The 24,518-nt window shown below is 47.7% G+C and overlaps 1 protein-coding gene across 8 annotated transcripts in view; it reads right to left on the bottom strand.

Moving 5' to 3' along the window:
* MYO6 (myosin VI) overlaps positions 1–24,518 on the bottom strand; it is a 1,279,197-nt gene that overhangs the window by 1,134,774 nt on the left and 119,905 nt on the right. For all 8 annotated transcript variants that reach the window (XM_069606282.1, XM_069606276.1, XM_069606277.1 and 5 more), the window contains exon 2: positions 8,611–8,755. In XM_069606282.1, the coding sequence (XP_069462383.1) occupies positions 8,611–8,727 (117 nt within the window). In that variant the 5' untranslated portion in view covers positions 8,728–8,755. The remainder of the gene's footprint in view (positions 1–8,610; positions 8,756–24,518) is intronic.

The raw sequence follows: 24,518 nt of genomic DNA, 5'->3' as shown, positions 1-24,518 counted from the left end.
CATGCAATGGGTACGGAGCTCCCCTAAAAGACATCGGATTGGGCATGCACAAGAGGAGAGTATCATCAAATGGAAATGGTATATTCAAGATCATGCAAAACAGGAAAGGGGGGAGTACCCAAATTACACAAACAAGTGGTAGGAGTTCCACTAGCAGACTTGGAACCCAATGAAGAAGGGATAATTGGCGAGTCTCCAGTTAAATGGGGAATCCCATATGGAGAGCTGTTGAGTGAGCAAGTTGAAAATGCCTGGTTTACTGACTGCTCAGTCAAGAATTTGGGAGCCGAGCGACATTGGAAGGCTGCAGCCTATAATCCCAAATTGAAAAAGGGGTTAATCACCTCTGGAAAAGGAAAGAGTAGCCAATTTGCGGAACTGCATAAAGTGTATCAGGCTTTGGAATAAGAGACGCTTGGGTGTTACATTTATACAGACTCATGGTCTGTTGCGAATGGGTTGGTAATGTGGTTGCCTACGTGGCAGAGAAATAGATGGAAGAGTCATGCTAAAGAAGTATGGGGGAAGGAATTGTGGCAAGACATTGCTGAGCTGCTGTTAAAACTGATATAATATTGTTTCGTCCTCATTGTATATGTTGGCCTATGCCCAGTCGCTTTGCGAGGAAATCCGCATCTCAAGGTCGTGACCTTAAGTGAATCAAGCCTCCATTTTAGGTCAAAACCGCCATTTTAGTTTTTCGTGCAAAGTCACCCCGTGGCCTAAAATGGCCGACCTGTGTTCTCTTGTTCTTACTTTAACCTCTCCAACCTCTGTAGGAGAGTTAATGTCCAACCTGTCTGCAGGCTACATGTTAGGGTCATGTAGACCTTGTCCTTTGTTGACCTCGGGATCAGGGAATTACTTGAATCGGTGATGTTAACCTACAAGTATGTAAGAACAATAACACTGTTAAAACATGTCATGCGAAACATCTGTTTGACCTGCATTATAGCAATGTGTAAAGAGTGTAAAGTTAAACCCAGAGAATAATAGTGCTTGTTAGTAAATGTATTAAGAAGTAAACCGCATGCACGAGATATGTAAATTAGGAATGAACCTGGTGCGAACCCTAGCCCAGTACATGATTAACTTGTAGGAGGCTGGACATCGTTATGAAGAAACTGTATAAATACGCTGATGTCCAGCTAGCAATTCCTGTTCATTGCTCACATTGAACCTGCTGGTGGTCTCTGATGTACTGACGGCCAAATAGCTATTTGTGTACTTTGTTTTATAAACTGTTCAGCATTGCAATAAAGATTCTGGGAATCTTTACAAGCCCGTGTTGGTGGATTTCTCGTTGTATGGTGTAAAAGCCTTACTATTACATTTTCTGATTCCACAATGCTAATACAGTAACTGTCTATCACGTAGACGCACATTGTCCAACAGCTTCATTCGGACTGTGGTTTAATTCTATTGCAGATGAACATGCAAAAGTTTTCATTATGGACGAGAGGGCTGTGAAAGAACATTTGGAAGAGATTGCTAAGTGGGCCCATCAGAAGAGTGGACATCTCGGAGAGAAAGCTACTATCAGGTGGGCATAAGACAGGGAAATCAGCATCCTGTTAGATATTGTAAAAACAATAATCCTACAGTGTCCCATGTGTCAACATCAGAAGCAAAGATCTATTCCACATATAGTTCACCACATATAGTTCAAGGCACATTGAAGTAAGGCAAATTGCCGGGACAGATTCGGCAAATCGATTACATTGGTTCCATGCCCATTAGCAGGGGATGTCAATATGCATGTACCATTGTAGACACATTCTGGGTATTTGATGGTGTTACCATATAAAAGAGCTACACAATTGAACATGATTAAATTGTTCGATCAAGTAGCTGTGTACTATGGTGTTCCCTTGCAAATACAGAGCGACAACAGGTCCCACTTTAAGGGAAAGTTGGTTTTAGACTATTGTCAAGAAAAACAATCAAATGGATCTTTCATGTGCCCCATCACCCTGAGGCTTCAGGGTTAATTGCGAGAGTGAATGGATTGTTGAAGGCACAGTTGCGTATAAATGTAGAGGGTGGCGAGAATGCATACTGGAGACTGTTCAGATACTTAATAACCGTCCCATTGAGAACAGTGAGACTCCATTGATGTGAATGTTAACGCCAGCCTTACAATTCAGAGCTGTTGAAACTCCGCTGAATTGGGAAATATCTACTGGTGCATTATCACCTTATCGTGCCATTCCTGAATCAGCTGCGGTGGATTTGCATGCAAGAGAAGAAATCCGACTTGAACCTAGGGGGTTTGGGGTGATTGATACGGGAATTGGGGTACAAATTCTGTCTGAACATATGGGACTAATTGCCCCTACATCTGGACTAGCCTTGAAAGGCATTCAAGTGTTGGGAGAGATTGTGGATGCAAATCATCAGGGAGAAATCAAGGTTATTCTCATAACTAGTGGGGAAAACATGTTACCTATCCATAAGGGATACTGAGTGGCCCAATCAACATTAGTGCCTTTGAAGCTATCCATGGTGAGGAAAGGAGAGCCATCCACGGTATTAACTATTTGTGGGGACAAAGGTTTTGGCTCGTCAGATACTATGGTGGCGGTGCAAAGGTATGGGTCGAAAAACCTAAAGGTCCGCCCATTCTGGCGGATATGATTGCAGTAGGGGAGGATCAGGACGTTCGTGTGATGGAACATGGGAAAAGGAAATGGACTAATTTCACGCTGACAAATGTTATTTACGTGAGTGATGTACTCCACTGATAACTTGTTTTTGAATTCTGATTTATAGATCCTGTGTATGCTGACTGTCTGTGTGAGGCGCGGTGGAGTGTCTTCGGGAAGGTACGGGGACATGCTCGAGGGAGTGGCAAATGCCTCCATTCTGCTGATGGACGTGGTGATCTGGATCAAAACTGACACCTGTTACTACTATTGAGCCCAATGATGAATCCATGCAGCGTACCGCAGTGCTTTGAGAAAACGACGTGGGCGTAAGCGTGATGCTTTGCACCTTTCCGCTCTTTCAATATCCTTGGTGCAAATAACTATCCTACACTCGTCGGACAGTCCGAAAATATATGGGTTTACCTGGCTCAACGGGTGCTGAACGTTTCACATTTCTGTATGTCAGATGTACATGACTCCACTACTTTGGTTTCCACAAGCCTTTTGGCAATACAGACACCTGTTCTGGTGTTACGGAATATGTTTGAGTCTTGCGTAAGGATTCCTTGATTGAGAACTCTGATGTGCGAAGTTCTTTTTCAGTGTATGAATATTGTAAATTCTGAGCAGACACGGACTGCAAATGGAGAAATATGACAAGTATTATTACTCACAATATTGCCCCTGCCGATGTCTTATCAAATGACTTGTGATCCGAACTTTGTTGGCAAATGCCAACAGCTGGACCTAAACCATGGTGAGAAGAGGACGGATTTCGAGCGGCACCTATGCGCTCGACTGACTTCTGTTTGCATTGAAGTTTCCAATAATATGTGGTGTAACTTTACTGTTGTAACAGCCATCCACCTGAGCCATGTGAAACTTCCTGTGAGTTGGTTATTTTCCTGTGGGAATTAGACTTATTCATATATTCTTGCTAATATTTCAGGTGGTCTTTGTACTTTAACATGCCTTAGCTTGATGCTATTTCCTCTACGCCGTGCTATTCTTGGGAGGATAGCTCAGGGGCAATGTGCTCACCTTGGAAGCAAGACAACATGGAGCATCGCAGGTTCGATCCCCAGGTCTCCGCTTAGAAACCTCTGGATAAATAACCTATCGTATCATATCATTCGCCGGTCCACGCGCTCCGCCTCCTACAATGAATTTGTGGCATTTGTTTTGCAGGTTCTGTGAACCTCCTTTTCGCCATGGTAGTTGTATATTCAAGGGGTGGAGTGTAGTGTGTGTGCGAAATGAGCCAGAAAACATGGCGCCGATGCGCGGCCATCTTGGATAATCACTTGCATTTACCACAATGAAACAGCAATGAAAACCTACGTTTTCACGGGCTCAGCAAGTAAACATGTATTTCTGCAGCGAAGACAAGGTCCCATATTTATGTCAGATGACAAAGCCGGGGAGAATAGTTGTTGTATTGTCCACCGAAGGACAAGCCAGAAAGGGAGTCGGAGCGCTCTGCAGGTGCACCGATAAGGGGCGATGGGAACGAAACCAAGGAGAGAAGCTGGGTTCTTTCCGCTCCTAACTGGAATATTCCACTCTTTTTGCACCTCAGGCTTATTGACTGCTCTTCGGCAGAGGGCAGCACGGTAACCCATGAGGGGCGGGGATCAAAAGTAGCCCCATAAAGAGAAGAGGTTTTACTCTTGGGAAGGCAGTTAGTATTTGGACCCATGGGTGATGCAGTATCACCGAGAGGGAGGACGCTCTGCTCCAGATCCCGTTAGGACGATCAATCTCTTTGCCTACCTGCTGTGGGACTGAGCAGTGTCGTAGTGGCCGGGATGAAGGTGTCTTCTGCAACAATACTAACAGCAATGAGTTTTCTCTTTGTCTATGTATAACTGATCATGTGTTTATTTTTCTTTCTGTATGTTATGAATGAATAAACGGCCTATAACGCAACATTTATATTATAACTATAACCAACGTTTTACACGTCATGGTCTGCCTATGCGAGTCCAATAACTGATTTTGCAAGGGTCCGGAGAGCGTAAGCACGCGATCTCCCCACGTGGCCAAGATAAAACAAAACATGGTCTCTCCTTCCTATCTCACAGGCGCCCGAATATCACTGGCCAAGAAGGTGAGACTACTGAAGCTTTTACACATATTTAATAATGTTCAGCCCTGGCCGTCCATGGGTTTTTGGTCCGGTCTTATGAGTAAAGGGGGCCTGGAATAACCACATTTGTAGATCTACTTCCTAGCTGCACAGATACAATACTCCATCTGGTGGTGGTGGTCCCCATCCACTGAACTCCCACGTATTGTGCTTGAGAAGGCGACTGCATACCCAAATGATCTAAAGGGTGGTGTTGTGCGGTGACCTGGGAAAGGTGGAGAGGTCCGAGATCCAACCGGTGGAATCCACTTGTAGGGCCTGGGGCCCAATTGCAGTGCAGCGCATTACCAAGAGCACCTGAGGCATTGGTCTTGCTAGTGTCAGTGATCACAAGGTAACCACGACAGGTTTGTGATTAAGATGCATATTCCAACTACATCAAATTAGCTAAGGGTTGATATAATGTCAAATATGTGTGGGCATGTGATTCTCCTACTTTTTAATTAAGGATTCAGCGGCTTAGGAGAAACCCCCCCGCCCCCCCAAGCCTCCACATACATAGAATGGACAACATATCAACTGTTAGGACGATACTCAACTCTTTCTTTCTTTCTCCTCCTTCTCGCCTGGCCTCCACCTTAAACTCTCCTCCTGTCTCACTGCTATCAAGAACTGGATGTCCTCCCGCTTTCTCTCTCTTAACACCGATAAAACTGAAGTCCTTTTCTTCCCCTCTAACTCTCTTCCCCCTCCCTCCCCTCCTCCTTTCATTCACTTTCCTCCCTCCAATCTCCCTATCTACCCCCCAAGCTCGTAATCTAGGCATTCTCTTTGACTCCTCTCTCACCTTCTCACAATACATTTCACTCACCTCCCGCTCCTGCCGATACCACCTCTACAATATACGCAAAATCCGTCCCTGCCTCACATTCCACGCCACCAAACTCCTAATTTCCTCTCTCATCTTTTCCCGCCTCTTCTACTGCTCCTCTCTAATCTTCGGACTTCCCGCATCTCAGCTTACCCCTCCAAAATCCATATACCACTCCTGTCCGTACCCTTTGTCTCCTTACCTCCCTTGACTCCATCTCTTCCTCGCTCTGTCACCTTGGCTGGCTACCTTTCCACTCACAACTAAAGTTCTACTTTCTCTGCCTTGTCTTCAAATCCCTCCATGGTCTTGCTCCTCCTTATCTCTCCTCCCTCCTCTCCTTCTACTCCCCCTCCCTTCGCTCCGCTGACCATTTCCTTCTCACTGTTCCTCCTTCCCCTTGCGCTTCCTCCCATTTCCGCTCATTCCAACTCCTTGAACCCCTGCATTGGAACTCGCTCCCTCTTACAATCCGCTCTACCACAACCTTCACTTCATTTCATTTCGCACTTCCCTTAAATCCCTCCTCCTCCATTCTCCTCCTTGAAAACTTCGCCTCTGCCCTCTTCACTTCCCCCCAGACCCCCCTCTTCTTACCCTCATCTGATTCCTCTCTCCCCTCTCCTACTCCTCTCTTTTCCCCTTCCATTCTCCCTCGCCCTGTCCATCTCCTACTCCCCCACCTCTTCCCTCTCCCCTTTCCACCCCCCCCACCTAAGTTAATTGCTCTTTGCACTGTTTTGTTGAATGATTCAGGATGTAAATTTTGCTCTCATTGTTAAATGTTGTTGTTATTTTGTATTTTGTTGTTCCACTGTACAGCGCCTTGGTATAAAGCACTATATAAATAAATAAATCAATGGTGGACATGCCTATCATTTCTTAACTATCTCAGAGGAGTCTCATTGCACGTTTATCTCTCTCCATCTATCTGCCTCTTAGAGATGCTGTTTTTTCCTGTCCAGCGGTTGCTATTGCTTTTCCCAACGCCATACCCCCCCCATCTCTGTCTTCACTCACCAGTGTGTGGGCACTGCCAACCACTACTTAGTCCTCCGCTTTCAACAACAGTAGCCAGTGCTGCAACATCAAGGAGGTGCATATTTCAATTTAGAAGTGTAACATTTAAAACTACATTGTCTTAAAGCACTGTTTATTACCCTTCGATTTGTGCAAGAGTGATTTTTTGCTATGCGGTTTTGTTGGCGATTTCCTTTTCAGCCAAAGTGATAAATAATTTTACAAATACATTGTAGTAAAATAGGCAGAGGAGCTCATTTTGCTCTTAAGTGTATATTTGATGGCGGGGAGCCATTACGTTTGCACTGCAACGTAAAATCTCTCAGCCGCCACATTTCTGTTAGTTGCAAGGTGGAGTGCAAAAGTGCAGGGCAAGAGTGTCGCCTTTTGCCCTGCACTTTTGAACTCCTCTGTGCAAAGTGAGTAAACACTGCCTGGCAAAACCGAATGTGAGGCAGTGTTTACTTTTAATTGTGAGCGCTGCTTGCCATGCTCGCTCGGTAAGCAGTGTTCACAATTCCAATTAAACCCTGCCTGATATGCTTTCATTGTAAACGCTGCCTGCCAGCATGGATCCCTACGGGGTCCGCCTGCTTTATGCTTGTGCATAAAGCAGGCGGACCCCGCAGGGATCGCCAGCATATACGCCCGCATGAAAATCCAAGCCGGCGCAAATGTTGCAGTAATTGTATGGTGGAGAGGAAGGGGGTGGCAGAAACGCAAGTTGAATTCAGCCCCTCCGCTCTGCCATACAAATTAATGATAGTGTGGCGGTGCTTGAATGGAAGGCATTAAAGCCTTACTCAAGCATTTAACGTCTTCATTCACGTGAATCCACAACTAACATAAGCTCAGTTTTGCTTTAAGAAATGTAGTCGAAAAATGTTTCATTTTATTTTCAAGGTAGAACTCTGAGGGGCTCATCTCGATGGAGGCGTAACGTTAATGGAGAGCATACATGCAAATGCTGGAGATCCCTATGGGGTACGCCGCCAGCTTTATGCACCAGCATGAAGCAGGTGGACCTCCTAGGAGTCCATTGCAAACGTCGCCTCCCATTACAATTCATTTTTCATTGTGAGCACCGCTTACCATGCGCGGATGGTAAGCAGTGTTCATAAATAGAAATAAAACGCTCTCTAACATGCGAGCCTGTCGGAGAGCGTTTAATTGTGAGCCCCGCTTGCCATGGTAAACACTAGCTGGCATGCCAACATGCCAGGCAGTGTTTATTCACTTTGCACTGCGAAGTGCAAATGTGAAAGACAAAAGGGGGCATACACGCTTGCACGCCACCTTTTGCCCTGCAAATGACCAACATTTGGAACTGGAGGCCCGCTTCCGTTAAAGTGTAAACGTAACGGCTCCCCTCTGTCAACGTACAACTTTCATGAACATGAGCCCCAGAGTGCTCAAAGTTAATCATATTAACTTTTTGTATATAACTGTATAATCCGGAAAAAAGGGAAATGCCAAAAAAGTATCACACTTGAACACTTCACACGGTACAATACACAATCCAAAGCGTATCACGGGACCTTTTTTTCAACATTACATTATTTGGGTTTAAGGCCACATTTCAAAGTGTTGATTACGTTTTGGTTTATGTATTAAGATGTAAATAAATTAACATTAAAGCCAATACACCAGAAACATTATTTTCTGCAAAACGTTTCTGCACACCATCTCTTTTCTGTACTTATATCAGCAGAATGATGACAAATACAAATGTGCAAAAAAAATATCCATATCATCAAGGTTTGTTAGTGTAAAGTGGCTTTCACCTTAAATGAACTTCAGACATTTTTCCGTGTTTAACAAGAAATGCCAACCGGCCTACTCGCTGGCGGGCAGAACACAAAAGGGCTCATTCTTGCCTCAAATCTTTCCGTGGATGCAGGGTTTGGTACAGACATGTATCCACTAAAGACAGCTAGATTTAAGAAAAGAAAATGTTTTAAAAAGCTTACGAAGCAACTCACCTTGCCCTTTTGATTCAGAGGTTCGATAGTTAATGTGTCCGGGCCAATATCTACAATATTTCCTAGCTGGAATCCATCAATGGGGTGCGGGGCCCACACTGGCTTCCCATCCTCCATCTTCTCTCACAACACAGCCACAGCTTCTCTGTAAGAAGTCAAAGAAACAAGGTCAGTTACAGGGGAAGCAAACGAGATCCTTTCGCCATAAAGTAGAAGGAAACAGGGAGACAGGCCAATCACAACCACGCACATGAGGACTGCAATGTTATGGGCTGAAACCACATGCTAGTGTGGCACCATCAACACTGACAGGTGCCTGAAGGTTTTCCCTTGGCGCCGGATGACAGAAATCATTCTCCTGAGAACAATCCAGCGAACAGATTATGCCAATATGTACTCTATATCAATTTACAACGGATTGCATCTGGAAATATTTGGCCTGGAGAAAAGTTGTGCTTTAAAGATTTCCCTGAATGTAATTCTTCTACAATCCGTGTTCTTGTAAATCTTTCTGAAGGCTAACCACTTAGCTCTGTAAAGTGCTCATGTGCCAGTGGTGTGGCCTCTGTGGCTGTGGGCCGCCCGTAAAACTGTTGTTTACAGGCCTCAGGCCTGGATTTTGGGGGTTAGTGGGACTGCGTGAAGTTGCCTGACAAAGGCCGTGCATTCAAATAATTCACCTAAATATACATTTCATACAGTGTGCTTGAGTTACCAGCATTAGCGCAACAATGCATGTAAACTTGCATAACACACGCAGAGTAGTGCGACTCCTTGCCGTGTCTTCGAGCAAAAGGAAAAGATTGTTTTGCCCATGGATGTGGAATGGTGCATGGGAGTGGCTGTGTCAGGTGTTCGTGCCGGGGGCGAGGGGGTGGAGTTTGGCCCCATGTGCTGAATGCAAGCCGGTTAATGGGTTTGGTGGATATGGTGAGGGGGCTAGGCTTGTTTGACTCTTCGGTCTCTCCTTTGTGCACCTGCTTTGCAAGTCACACAACTTTGGAAGAAGTGATGGAAACATAGGAGGAAGGCGAGAGAGTTGGAACATTGAAGGCAAATGCAGTTCAAGCCAACCTAGAAGATTGAAATGGTTTTCATAATCTGAGTGCTTGGATTACAGAGGAATTCAAAAAGCATACCGAGAGAAGCGGGCATGGCTTGGCGGCCATGCGAGAGTAAGCGAGTCACCGAGGGCTCCCAGGTGATCCGCCACAAGATCCTTGAAAACGACCGAAAATCGGCAGGAGAACACGAACAAATCGAAGGGACGGCACCCGGAGGATCCAGGGCGCGAACGGGCGAAAGCCCGAACAAAATCGGAGGTCGGAAAGGCCAGAACGAAGCAGGGAGGAGGCGCGGGACCGCCTCATACAAAATGGCGGACGCGACCCACTAAGTGATTGCCCGCGCTCCGAGGATGCGAGACGTCCAAGCGCAGGAGCGTGGACTGCCGACGAAGCAGGGAGGCCCAGCAGACACCTGCACACCACCCGACAAAGGACCGAGAGAGGCGTCAAGCCCGCCCACTCCATCGAGGGCGAAGGGCACGGCGCGCACAATTGCGCCGGGTGGAGACTGGCGAAGGAGCAGGAAGCCGAGGACAGCTGAAGAGAAGAGCGCGGGGCAGAGAAACAACGAACGCAACGGCACCCGCAGCCCGAGGCATAGACCGGTTGCTCCCCCAGCACACAGGAGCCCTGCCGGAACACGCCCACGCGGCGGAGCACCGCGGAGTCCGGTGGAAGCAACCCTTCCCCGTCCCCCAACAGCGAGAGGCACGTGGGCCGCCACCGGCCTGGGGCCGCGGCAGTGCAGCAGCGCGCTGAGGTGCAGCCGGAGAACCCAAAAGGTAACCCGCCACACTGGGTTGGAAGACTCCGAGGAGCCGGGAAACAACAGGAGCTCCTGGCCCCGTGCCCGGAGGCTAACCCAAGGGTCACGGGGCATACGTGGGAGGACACAGCCCACCTGAAACAGCACCTGAGCGGCGAACAGAGACTCCCGAAGGGAGGAAGACAAGCAAGGGAGAAGCCACAAGTGAACAGGCGGAAACCCCCGACCCACACAATACGGCTACTACACAATACGGCTACCACACAAGGCGGTGAGAGGCCCCTCGACCTGCCAGACCTTTTCCAATATGCCAGGGCAGATCAAACAGATCAAACAGCCAGGGGCAGTCCCACTCCAGGGCGAAGACAGAAGACAGTAACGTCTCCCCAGTGTGGTTGCTGACAAACAACCGAACATAGCGGACATAACGGCCAGGCAGCAGCGAGGGAGAGGTGGAGAAGACCACCCACAAACAGACAGCATACGGGCAGGATCACAAAGGAGACCTCAGCCCAACGGGAGCGGGTAAGCCCACACCTTCAAGAGAGGGCACGGACCCCGCAAAACAGGCCCCAAGGAAGCGCTAGGGAGCAGCGGAGTCGACGGAGGCTCGAGGGGAGCGGGGCCCGAGTCTGAAGGAGAAAGCACCGACCACAAAGAGGAGGCCACCCAGGGGCACACCGCCCTTATCCAAGCACAGAGTCACAAGGCCACAGACATCAGCATGCCTGACAAACAGAAAGGTAGCAGAGGGAGGCAAACAAGCATGGAGACTTTCGCCCGCAAGAACGAAGACCCACAGCCTGGGGCAACTGTGGCGGACATGGCCACATCGAACGCCACGCAAGGGGAGATCAGACAGTTGGAAGGCAGTATCCTGGAGGCCATAGAGGCGTTAAAGGCCTCAATAGAGGGCAAGCTGGACGCAGTGATTGTGGACGTGGGGTTCCTCAGGCAGGACACAAGAAACCTAGCAGAGAGTGACAACGGTGGAACAACAAGTGCAGAGTAACACAGCAAACGTGACCACCTCCCAGTCACAAATGTCAGAGGTGCTGGAATGGATCAGAACACTAGAACGCAGAGCCGAAGATGCGGAAGGCCGGGCCAGACGCAACAATGTGCACATTGTGGGGCTGCCGGAGGGGGAGGAAGGCAGAGACCCCACAGGCTACATGGAGAACTTATTGCTTCAGGAAGTAGGCACAGGGACCCTGTCCCAGGGTTTCGTAGTGGAGAGGGCACACAGAGTACTAACCAAGAAACCCTGCCCGGGCGCGCCACCGAGACCCATGGTCGGGAGGATCCTGAACTTTAAAGACAGGGAGAAAATCTTGACATTCTCAAGAGAGGGCGGGTTGATAACGCACAATGGTGCCAGGATAACCATCTACCCAGACTATGCGGCACTTGTGCAAAGACAGCAAGCCCTGTTCTGGCCGAACAAGGAGGCGGCGGGGGTGAAGTTCATGCTACTGTACCCGTCCAAGCTCAAAATCCTGCACAACGGGAGGACACAGATCTTCGAGACCACGGCAGACGCCCAGGAGTGGATGGACCAACAGGGGATCCCGCAACCAAGGGAGGGGGACGGGAGGAACCGAGAAGCACCCCGGCGAGGCAGGAAATGAGAGCGAGGACTAAATACATGCCCCAGAGACACAAACTAACGGTTGGGCGAAGAAGGGCCCAAAAGACTCTAGTGGGCCACCGGATGCCAAAATACCTCGCTGGAACAAGATACTAAGGACACCCTTCTGAAACAAGATATAGCAGGACAATCAGCAGAATGAGAACCAAAGGCCTAAACCAGCGGTTTAACCCGGGAGCTCGAGGCCTCCGGAACCGGACAACCAAGACCCACAGAGGGGACCCCAAGTAGTGACAAGTTAGCAGTGTCAGTTCTAAGGCACTACGCCGCGACCAGTGCACCTGCGGAACGTAGAGTGGCACCTGGAATGCGGCTGGGCCTGAGCAGGGGGTGGGAGGCTGGCCGTTGGTTTACAGTAGTTGAGAGAGGGCACAAGAGGAGGCAGACACATTGAGCGACGGGACACGGCAAAGGCAATGAAAGAGAACAAGTGAGGCTGCACCCAAACGCGGGAAGCCGGCGACGAACACTAAGGAGAAGAACCAGCAAAAACGGACATTGGCAGCGGGGCGGTCTGCCAGGTCAGGGGGAGAGGAGAGAAGGAGAGGATTTGCAAACTACCAGGAGAATAACAGAGAAAAGGCGATGGACAGGCCCCCCAGGTCAGCACACCAGGGAAGGAAAAACCAAACAGGCCGATGGGAATGAACGGGCCACTGGAATCTGCCAAGCACAGGAACCAGGATGAACTAAATGTGGTGACATGGAACGTCAGAGGGCTAAACGCCTACGTCAAGAGACAGTGTCTGCGCTTGGCTAAACAAAGCAAAAGCCCACATTGCAATGCTGCAGGAGACCCATCTGACGGCTGAAAAACAAGCCAAGGTGGCCAAGAAGTGGAGGGGCCAGATATATAGCTCAACAACTATGCGAGAGGGCCTGCGACCCGGATCGCCCCGGGCACCTCATTTCAGCTCATTAAACAGGAAAGACGCCGAGGGCAGGGTCCTGATCGTTCATGGAATGCTGGAGAACGGGAGGTCTGTCCGGTGAACACCTACGCTCCAAACCAATGACGCAACAGATTTCTTTAAAATCACTCACACCCCGGCTGGCCCCATACAGGAAAGCAACGACCATCTGGGCCAGTGATCTTAACTGCACACTAGACCCCAGGCTGGACCGGTCGGACGACAAACACAAAAGAGCTGCGCCACCAGCGCAGGTGCTACAAAAGATACTGGACCAGCTCGAGCTAGAAGACGTCTGGAGAAATGTACATGGGGTCGAAAGGGGATACACGCACTACAGCGCCCCACACGGGACATTCACCCGAATTGGCTATTTATTTACGGGCAAAGAAACATTAGGTGAATTTACTGGGGCACACATTCACGCACAAACCATGTCCGACCACGCCCCAGTGGGAGCAACATGTGCGCACACATACAGGAGAGCCCCCATACCCACGTGGAGACTAAGGGCGGAAGCACTGCTAGACGGGGAATTCCAAGATCATATTCAAACCACAATAGACGACTATTTCGAGCATAACACAGGTAGTGTGGACAGCACAGCAACGACTTGGGAAGCCTTTAAGGTGGTGGTGGTCAGGGGGGCGACTATTGGGTAAACGGGAGGACTTGGAAGGGAAACCCTGGCAGTACTGGATGAGATAGAAAGGAACATAGAGAGGGCCGAAGCACAGGCAAGGGAGGAGGGAGGAGAACCGGGCGACCTCACCACTCTGAGACAACAGTGTATGGCGGCCTGGGAGAGGCTAGGGCGGCTAGATTACGGGAACTACATACAGAGGTTGCATGCAGAAGGGGACAAGCCTAGTAGACTTCTCACTTGGCTAACCAAACAAGAGACAAAGCGGGAACCGATAAACGCAATTCGGAACAGTCAGGGGGAGGTGGAAAGGTCCCAGGAGGGTATAAATACGGTATTCTCGCAATTCTATGAGAAACTATACACCAAAGTTCAGGAGGCGTAAGAGGAGATCTTGAGGATGCATTTGCGGGAATCAGACTCCCACGACTGACAGAGGAGCAGGCCCAAATGCTAGATGCCCCCCTTACTGTGGAGGAACTGGCGGAAGTTATCACCCAGTTACCGACAGGAAGGTCCCCGGGGCCCGACGGGTTACCAGGGGAATTCTATAAAAGATACAAAGATAGCTTGGCCTCAAGACTACTAGAGACGCTGGAGGAGGCCTATGAGAGTGGGAGACTCCCGAGTAGCATGTCAGAACAGAATCTGTAATAGTTCTGATACTTATAGCAGGGAATCCGCCCCTAGCCTGTGGGTCTTACAGACCGATCTCTCCGATAAATCAAGATTCCAAGATCCTGACAGCGGCCTTAGCCAACCGGCTAAAAAGGGTGATACCCATATTGGTGCACCCAGACCAGACGGGGTATGTACCGGAACGGAACACAGCATGGAATCTCCGGAGACTCCATCACGTCATTGATAAGACGGACCAAGAAGAGGGGGAATATGCAGTGTTGTAACTGGACGCAAGCAAAGCATTCGATTCGGTGAAATGGGACTGGCTCTTGGGGGCACTCGCCCACTTCAGGATAGGTAGGGGATTCCTACGCTGGATAAAGTTGCTCTACAGGGACCCGAGGGCTAGGGTAAAGACGAGCAGGCATGTTTTAGGGGAGTGGAACAAAAGGCGGGGTACGAAGGAGGGGTGCCCGCTGTCCCCGATGTTATATATTTTGGCCCTGGAACCATTTGCGGCCTTCTTAAGGGCAGAGTACAGGGACGCCGGACTAGTGATAGACGGGGAAACACACCAGATCTCTATATACGCAGATGACATACTGCTCTATGTCTAGGTCCAAGACCCACGTACCCACCTGCCGGACCTACTAGAGGCACTGGGAGCATTTGGCAGGTTATCGGGAATTATCATCAACAAGGGAAAATCCTCACTGTTCCCCTTGGTCCGCCTGAGGACAGCGGCATCAGACCAGCTGCCACACCTAGGCCTCACATGGACCCCAATCACCTTCAGATACCTGGGGGTGGACATATACCACGACATCACGGAGATGCACATGGCTAACACATAGGCAGACCTGGACAAAATAGAGAACGCCATACAGTTCTGGAAAACACTACCGCTGGGGATGATAGGCCGGGCAGCCCTGTTGAAGATGATAGTTTTACCCCGACTCCTATACTACTTCACCAACATCCCCTACAACATCCCTAGGTCCTTCTTTAAACTACTACATTCCATGACAAGGTTCTTCCTGTGGGGGGCGGGAGAAACAGGATTGCACTCAGCACATTACGAAGGGGCTACGAATGGGGAGGGATCAAGCTCCCAGACTTTGAGCGATATTATTTGGCAGCACAACTTCAATTTGTGGTTTGGTGGCTGGGTGAGGACACCTCTATAGACGCAATACTATTTCGACCATCGCTCCAGCGATACTACTAAAGAGAACTCCTGTGGATAAACGAGACCCAGGCCAAAACCCTTCCCAGCATAGCCCAATTAGGCCGAGCACTGTGGAAAAGAGCGTGGAGAGTGCAGGACATGAGACCCCTGTTCAAGGCAAATCCCCCTGGCGGGACTGGTGGACACCCGTATCGCAAGACTGGTAATGTTCAGAACACAATGGGAAGACAAAGGAGTGGCCCAAATAGGTGACCTGTGGCAAGAAGGACACTGGGTAGACTTCCAGACCCTGGTGGAGGAGCAAGACATACACAGTGGCCAATTCATTCTGTATAATAGCATGGTTCAAATAATAAGGAAGAGGTGGGACACCCTACCGGAAGAGGAAGACACGGGAGGGCCACTGGACGCTTGGTACGACGCATCCGAGGGGGGACACACTGTGTCCAGGCTCTATGCACAACTGTTGGGCACCAACTCCAGGACACTGAACACTCAAACAAAATGGGAGGATGAGCTCCAGAAATCCTTCAAGGACGAGGAATGGAACAGAGCCCTCCAATACGCAAAGAAGGTTTCCAGAAACGCAAGGTTCAGGCAGATGCAGCTCTACATAGTGCACAGGGCATACTTAACGCCTAAAAGAATGTCGAACATGGGGGACAGACAAATACAGAGCTGCCCACGCTGCCAGGAAGAACAGGCAGACATGGTGCACATGTTCTAGACGTGCCCGAGAGTAACAGTATTCTGGAATACGATAAAGGAAAGAGCGTCGGAAGCAGGAATCCACATGCAGGCCTGGTCCCCAGCGTCCTACATACTGGGCCTGTTCCCGAGGGGCGATAAGCAGAGAGTGCATGTGGCAAAGATGAAAGACCTGATGACAATACTGGTGAAGCGCCGTATCGCAATAGCATGGAAAGCAAGCGCGGGACCCTCGACAGATGGCTGGTGGGTGGACCTACAAAAACGGGCAGTAGCGGAACAGCGGTCTGGACCAGGGCCTCGCAAAGGGGAGAAAATAACAGTGGAGCCAAAATACTGGCGTGGAACACTCTCGTACAAGACCTATTAGGAAACGACGACGAAAATAGCACAAGTGTTTCGAGCGACCCGGAGAAGAGGAGACTTGACCCATCAGCACCCGTGCGCAGCACACAAACCGGCACGAGGACATCACGATGGAGGAGGATGTAGCCTAGTCTTGACTTGCACTGATAACGAACAATATGAACTTAACCCCGAAAGTGCCAGAGCAAATGTTGTGAGTTGTTGTTCATTTGATTTTGGTTTGTTTGCTTGGTGTTAAATGAAAATAAAGAAAAATTGTTAAAAAAAAATAAAATAAAAAATAAAAAGCATTGCGAGAGAAATGACTCAGCCCATCAGCAATGTGGGTGTTAATGCTCATCAGCGTATTTATTTTATTTATTGCATTTATTATATGCCCAAACTCAGAGGTATCACGGCGTAGGTTACAGAAGGCTTAAGTCTAGTTACAGGGAAGATCAATGTTACAGTAGTAAATTACAGTATATATACCTACGAGCTTGCTGCCTAATTGGGCTGAGACTTTACAGGGTATTCCAGATTCTACATTTTTGATTCAGGTGCAGAACGTGGGTGAGGATATATGGTGTGAACAAGGCAGAATGTGGGTGGGACTGCAGGTTCTGCTACTTAGAATTTATTGAAGAGCCAAGTTTTGATCGATTTCTTGAAACGCTGATGGGATGGCTCGTTTCTGGTGAGAATGGGGAGGGAGTTCCAGATTTTGGGTGCTGCTACTAGAAAACTGCTACCCACTGCCCTGAATCTCTTGAAGCAAGGAACAACTAGTTGGGTGCTGGATCGAAAGATCTGGTAGCTGTGCTATGGGAGATGGCATTGCTGAGATAACGGGTGGTTTTCTTGGTGATGCATTTGTGAGTGACACAAAGAGTTTTGAGGAGGATTCTGGCCTTGATGGGAAGCCAGTGCACATCCCTCCTGGTCTTAGAGATGTGGTTAGATCTTTTAATTCCCAGAGCAGCAGGAGTTGGAGTTTGTCCAGGTTACTGTTGAGGTGCCTAGCAATAGTATGTTGTAATAGTCGAGCTTTGAGAAGATGAGGGCACCTGCCAGAAGAGACAATTTTGTGCGGTTAGAAATTGGCGATTGAGAGAGATAGTTGTGTATGAAGTGGCGGAAGACAGGGCATTAATGTGTCTCGTCATAGTCAAATTAGCATTGAGGTATACACTCAATGTTTTTGCCCGTTTAAGGACTGGGATGAGTGTTCCGTCGATGGTTATGACAGCGTAGTCAGGGGGGAGGATTTTTAGTTTGGCAGGTGGGCAAACAGTGAGGATCTCTGTCTTTTCATCATTGAGACACGGGCAGTTTGTAGCCATCCAGTTTTGGATAATAGCATATATGGTATTGATGGTGGTGGTGTCTAGCTCATAGTTACCTGTGATGGGCATAAGGATCTGGATGTCATCCGCAAAGTTTGTGTAGATGACTCCCATGGCATCTAGAGCACTATGCAATCAGTCCAAGAAGGCACATGCCTGCTAATTCTACACACCTGGAAATCCAAAAGCATAACTAGATACCGGAAGGCCATCTAGCAGTTAGTCTGCTAATCACACCTACCAGTGAATGTATATAGCAAAACTACCTACTGGTAATCTATCTAGCAGAACTAGCAACCCAAGCACTAATAGCAGTTATGAACTTGATCATTGCCCTGAAAATATGCACTACGCTATCAGCCCAGGAAATGGCCTGGCTTGCTAATCCTACACGTCCAGAAATCCCTGTGGAGATTTATATAGCAAGGAACGTTCTAGCAGTTATTCTTTGCTAATCCCAACTATCTGGGAATGTCCTAGTAGAACTACCCATTGGGGACTATTTAGCAGAACTGCCGACCAAAGACGTCTCTAGCACCTATAAAGTAACATGCGTTTTAGGACAGATCTGCCTGTCACCACCCATCAGTCTTCACCAAAACAATTTGACCCATCAAAAATCAGGGAGATACGACACCCTCGACAGATACTGGAAGCTAAAAAGGAACATGGTCCCCCTGGAAACACACAGACTCTCAAACACAATACTGTGCAAACTCTTGCCACTGCACCAACAAACAATAGAATGCAGCCACACCCATCGATTCATTCGGCCTGGCGGCACACATACTTACACACCTCCACGTTCACCTCAACAGTCTTTAGAACACGGCTATACCCCTCGAAATCAGCCTAGCTGCACACATAACGTCATTCTCAAACACCGGCGATCTTAGACAACCAACATATCACACCTAGCACTAGTATGCAGCTATACACTACCTATTGCACACTGGCTGCACACATGCCGAGTGCACCCAAGCACGTTTAACTACACTACTCTCTACTGACCTGGACTGTGGTCCCCGAGGGCGTTTATCCAACAGCGCTTTGGAATCATAACAATGGTAAAAGGTGCTATACACATGCCCAATAACATAACACAACATAAATTGTTATTGGCCCTTTTGGGCATATTAAAATTTGAGGAAAGGAACTGAATTTTACTATAAAAATTGTACCAGAAAACCACCAAAAAGAATACAATCTTAGCCTACAAAAAAAGTCAACATCCCCTTTCTCAGAGAGGCAACATCCTTTTGGAGACTTTCAACGGGTAAGACGCAACTGTTTGACTGAAGACTACTTTCAGAAGGCAGGTTAATTGGCAGATGGACTTAGATCTAGAGTTTACTTGCAAGAGACTGGCTCAGGTTCACTCAAAATAGCCTGTTATAATGACTGAAACGCCCTGTTGAGCAAAGAGGCAACGAGAACTAAATCAGACAACATAATAGATGTCTTTACTGATTCTAAACACAGCACTAAAAATTAACACCTCCGAATTGGCTCCCTCCGGAACATTAAAGGAGACAATGCAAAGAACCCTTGGTTTGCTCAAAAATTGGTTTGCAACCGGGAAGCATTCTTACAACAGTGCTAGCCATTCTCGAAAGCACTACACAGAACTCCATAATTGTAGCGATGACAACAGATCAATAAATGAGAATGACCTCTGCTGAATGGCAAAAATGCCAAAATAAACATCCTGGTCTGCAAGCCACTACACTACAAAAGTAAATCGACCCCATTACCATTGCTCTCCACTCCCCAAAATAAGAGAAATCGCATGCTTGCAACAAATATGTTCAGCCCACCAAACAAACGGACTCCCCATCTAAAACATTGATCCTCAACATGCTACAACATGCACAAAACTACACAAAGCCCCTCTGGTGCCTATAATTCCCTTTAGAAGCATCACACCACAACGCAAGCACGAACCACCACTACCTCAGTGTCAATCACACGCATACAGTGCACAGTGTGGGATCTATGTGATCACTGCGCCGTCCGTAACTGCGACAGCCGAAAATGCTGACGCCAGTTACGGCGCAGCTCAGTGACCATATGGATCACTGTGCCCACGTCCCCTGGCCATCATTACCCCTCCCAACCCCCCACTTCACTTACCTTTAGGGCGGCACATGCAGAAGTGTGCTGCCCGCACTCTGCGATTCCCTGCGGTGTCAGCTCCTCCCACTGACGTGGGTTGGAGCTGACACCGCAGGGTGCTTTTCTTTCTTTTTTCTTACGTGTCCCCCGCTTTCCGAAATGGTAAGGGGGGGGGGACACCCCCGCATTGCCCGACCCCTGTTACTGCGCCCAGGTAGAGCGGGGGACACCCCCGCGACCCCAGCTCTGCTTGGGCGCACTAAATGTCACCCTCATTGTGTGCACCTCCAAAGTCCAGTGACTGCATGGGTGCACAAATGAGGGCGACATTTTGGTACAATACCCACAGTGTGTTTAAAGACATGTTGAGCATTAAAAAGTAAACTGGAGAAGTAAATCAGCCTTCCTTTCTGCACACAAGTCCTGTATTGCTTGCCACTGGTGAGCTACAATGCACAACAATGTCTAAACTGCATGCACCCAAAACCAAGTCTCTCTCCCCCACACACCAAAGCAGAAAGTGTACACTGGGATGTGTGCCCAAATCCCATAAATGCAGAGGGAGCAAGAAACCGCTCCATAGTTGTGGGAGGCACAAGTGACTAATTTCTGCACCCCCAACGTAACTCATTCAAACCCAGTGCACAACAGCAGCGCAATGCTCACTGCCATGATAAGGAGACATCGAAAAAGTTCAATGGCCCCAAAGGAGACACAAACCTATCCCTCAGACAAGAGTAAAACACCAAGGCATAGACAATTTTAAGCTTTACACAGAAACCTATAAATATATTCTAGATATTGGATAGATAGAAAGGAAGTAATATCGGACCTCTGACTTGGGAGCGCCTAAGGGAAGCCCCCTACTTGGCGCCGCCTGGGGCCAACACATTTTGAATAGTCTCACAATTATACAACCTCATGAGTGATGTATAATAACTAGACTGCCTGTTTGGGACGCTTCCAGGTCTTAGTAACGACACCCTAAATAAGGACATACACCTGAATAACGAAAAAAGTAGAAACCCCACGTTTCTACAGCCTTTTTACCCTCCCCCAACTACCCTCACCCCTTGTAATCCCTTACCCCACATATATACTTTTACATACATATATACAGCTGGTTTAGTAGGAAGTGCAGGGCAGCAGAGGTGCATCTAGCTAGGTACCTGGAGGAGACCTATAGCATGTCTACAAGGTAGTTGCAGCAATGTGCTCTGCTTAAAAAAAGCGAATTGACAACTTAGTTGAGGGGTCCCTGGCCAGGCATGGTCAAAACCCAGCAGCTTTCGCAAGTAAGGATACAAAGTCCTTTTGGTGACTAGTCCACTCTGTAAAAGGAATGGATCCTTTTATTGTGTTTGCCATGCTTTATGGTGAGGGAGTTGTCTTATAGTGGGCCAGGTTAGGGTGGCAAAAATGCCCAGCCCTTTTTTCCAATAAGGAGGTAACTTTAGAACCTTTGGTGCAAGTTGCCAATAAGATTCCCAGCCCTGATATAATCCTGTCAGACCTGAATAGCTATACTCCGAGGTGTGTGCTGTGCCAGGCATGCTTATGCAGCATACCTTAGGATAATGGCATATCCACCATCTGCCATGCATATATCTGTACATTTACCATTGCACTGTTATCAATTCTTACCTTCATTCTGTGTAACTGAAGTCTTGTATTGTTATCTACCTTTACCCTGCATTGCTATTAAACTTCACTTTCCTCCTGTGTAACTTAAGTTTTGTATCATTATGTAATGCGCCCAGATACCTTTGGGTCAGGAGTGCAATATAAATAAATAAAACAAACAAACGAACAGAGACAGAAGCAAATGGTGGTTCTTTAATGATAATGATCATCATTATCAAATTATGGCGTTTAGACTTGAGGAACTTTTTTGGTGATATCCTTTGTTAGTACCTTCGCGACCAATAGGTTTTGACCGCTCTGTTGGAATTGATTTGTCTTTGTTAATTCGTATATCCTTATGTGTGTCTCATAGGTGTTTGCATCTACGGAGACTTAGAGTTCCTACACTCCGTTGTTTAGAATAGCAATTTTTGTGTGTGTGCTTACACCTTTTTGTGCCAATCTTTACATTCCTTTCGTTACAATGGTTTCATTTTCCAGATTGAAGTAAATAAAAATTTTGATCCAATTTGTGCGTAATAGTTTTATTTGTGATTTTGCCCTTTTTGGATGACCGGTGTTTCGGCATTAAAACTCTGCCTTTTTCGAATCCGGGCTATTCCATGTCGCTGTGATCCATGATAATCTGCTTCGTTGCAGTATTGCTGTATTAACGGTCTTAATTCAACGCTTGAAGCGAGAGCAACATACTTTTAAAGTGAGATTTAAGCCCGTTAATACAGCAATACTGCAACAAAGCAGATTATCATGGATCACAGCGACAAGGAATAGCCCGGATTTGAAAAAGGCAGAGTTTTAATGCCGAAACACTGGTCATCCAAAAAGGGCAAAATCACAAATAAAACTATTACGCACAAATTGGATCAGAATTTTTGTTTACTTAAATCTGGAAAATGAAACCATTGTAACGTAAGGAATGTAAAGATGGCCGCAAAAAGGTGTAAGCACACACGCAAAAATTGATTATCAAATGATGCCCTTTAACAAGTAAATAGGCAACATTAAGGATAGGGACCAATGAGGAATTAATAGTTTTGCTTGATGGGCAAATGTACGACAGGAATGTACGCTTGTCCCAGTCTCTTTAATGTGTACATCAAAAGGTTGTGGGTAGACTGATGGTTTTTAGGGTGGAGACAGGATACTCCATGCAGATGATGTAGTCCTCGTGGCAAGGACAGGGGTTGGGATTTAGAAGCGCCTTCCAGTGTTCAGCTCATTCTGCACACAGGAAACCATTCATAAACCAATGAAAAGCTAACCTCATGTTGATGGAGCCTGTGGTGAATAACATGGGTGCGTTGCTGCTTCTGGGGCAAGTTAGAGCAAGTTTCAACTTATGGCTACTTGTGCCCAAGACTTCCCAACTCGGGCTCTTCGGCAGCCCAGGAAACAAAAGCTGCATTTGCCCTGTTAAAGGCAACATATGAGGTTGTGCAGCTAGATGTTCGATTCTGTGGTCCGGCAGTGTGTTAAGCCCTTGAAGCACACTGTAAGGTCATCCATTCGAGAAAATAAAATTCTGAAATGTGGGACATAAAACATCCTGAGAAAGTTACTTGGGCTGAGAGCTGCTGTCAGGCGACTCCTGAGGGCATAGCCGGCCACATCCATGACCTGCATGAAAGTAGAGGGTGGCCGGGAGAGGACGTGGTCCAGTTAATAACTCTTATTGTCCGGGAGACTGTGGGCTAATCACAGGAGCAGGCTTTATCGGGCAGCAGTAAGGGGACGTAGTAACCTCGTATTACTCCGGTGGGATCCCTTGGGTGCGCTATAAAGGCAGCAAAGCATGCAAGCTTGACCTTCACACTATGTGCATGAAGCAGACTATGAGAACTCATGCGGATATTGCAAAGCTAAAAGCTTGTGCAATGCAGCCTGGGCACCTACTGACCAACGCAAGGAAGCTGGTGAAATGAACAAGTAATGCCACTGTGGTCAATGCGGACCCCAAAGCCAGGACCCAGAGGGGAGCCAGCGCATGATAACATACCAATGGCGTGCAGTGTCTTTGTCCAAATTGCCCGACTATTCAATCTTACCTAACTGAATGCAAACATTTTTATTTAGAAGGTTTTTTATGCATGTTATGTATGTGCAGAATTATTTTTGTGTATTTTTTATATTTCATCTATATTGTTTCCTCACATTGCTGCAGTAAAAGGAATGGGAATGACAGAGTTAACTATTGTTAACCCAAGTGCCCTTGTTCCACTCCCTGTGAAGGCCTACTTCAGTATTCCTCAGGCATGTTAGTATCAAAAAAATGCAATGTTGTGAAACGAGTTAGACCATCAGTATGTTGCATACACATGTAGTGAAAATATTTTCTTAAATTAGGCACGGATGCTTGCTCACGCATAGGGGGGAACACATCCACAACTCCCAAGGAGTTCAGACATGCCACGTAGTCGAGGAGTGCATGTTTGTGTGAAAAGATTCAACTGTCGCACTTGGCTGTCAAGGAGGCCCAGGTCATGCGCGACAAATTCGGCTAGTCCAGGCTTTTCATTCAACAGACCACAGCATTCCAACAGCTGGTGCTCCCTTTTCCCCACTGCAATCACTGGCCTGCAAATCCTTACCTGACAAGTGGTGTTGGCGAAGGGCAGGAATGTTTTGTGAACTGTATAACTGCCTTCATCGAGCACACATTTGAAAAGGCGAAATAGAAAATTGCCAAGCCAACAGTGTGCGCCTGTATTGACAGGAGATGCGTACATTGAATTAATAATGTTCTACTCCCATTGTAAGATTTTTCCCAAACCTGTCGTTTTACTAGAAGTCATATTAATAGAGGATAGGTATGGTCTATCGGAATCCAGGAAGTGCAGTGGTCACGTGGTGCAGGATTGAGAGTGGCTCACTACACAGGAGATGCAGCTTGAGTGGGAACCTC

Source organism: Ambystoma mexicanum, chromosome 4p (genome assembly GCF_040938575.1).
Source record: "Ambystoma mexicanum isolate Mex_15411 chromosome 4p, UKY_AmexF1_1, whole genome shotgun sequence".
NCBI classification, from domain to species: domain Eukaryota; kingdom Metazoa; phylum Chordata; class Amphibia; order Caudata; family Ambystomatidae; genus Ambystoma; species Ambystoma mexicanum.
This window is presented reverse-complemented; position numbering and strand designations above follow the sequence as displayed.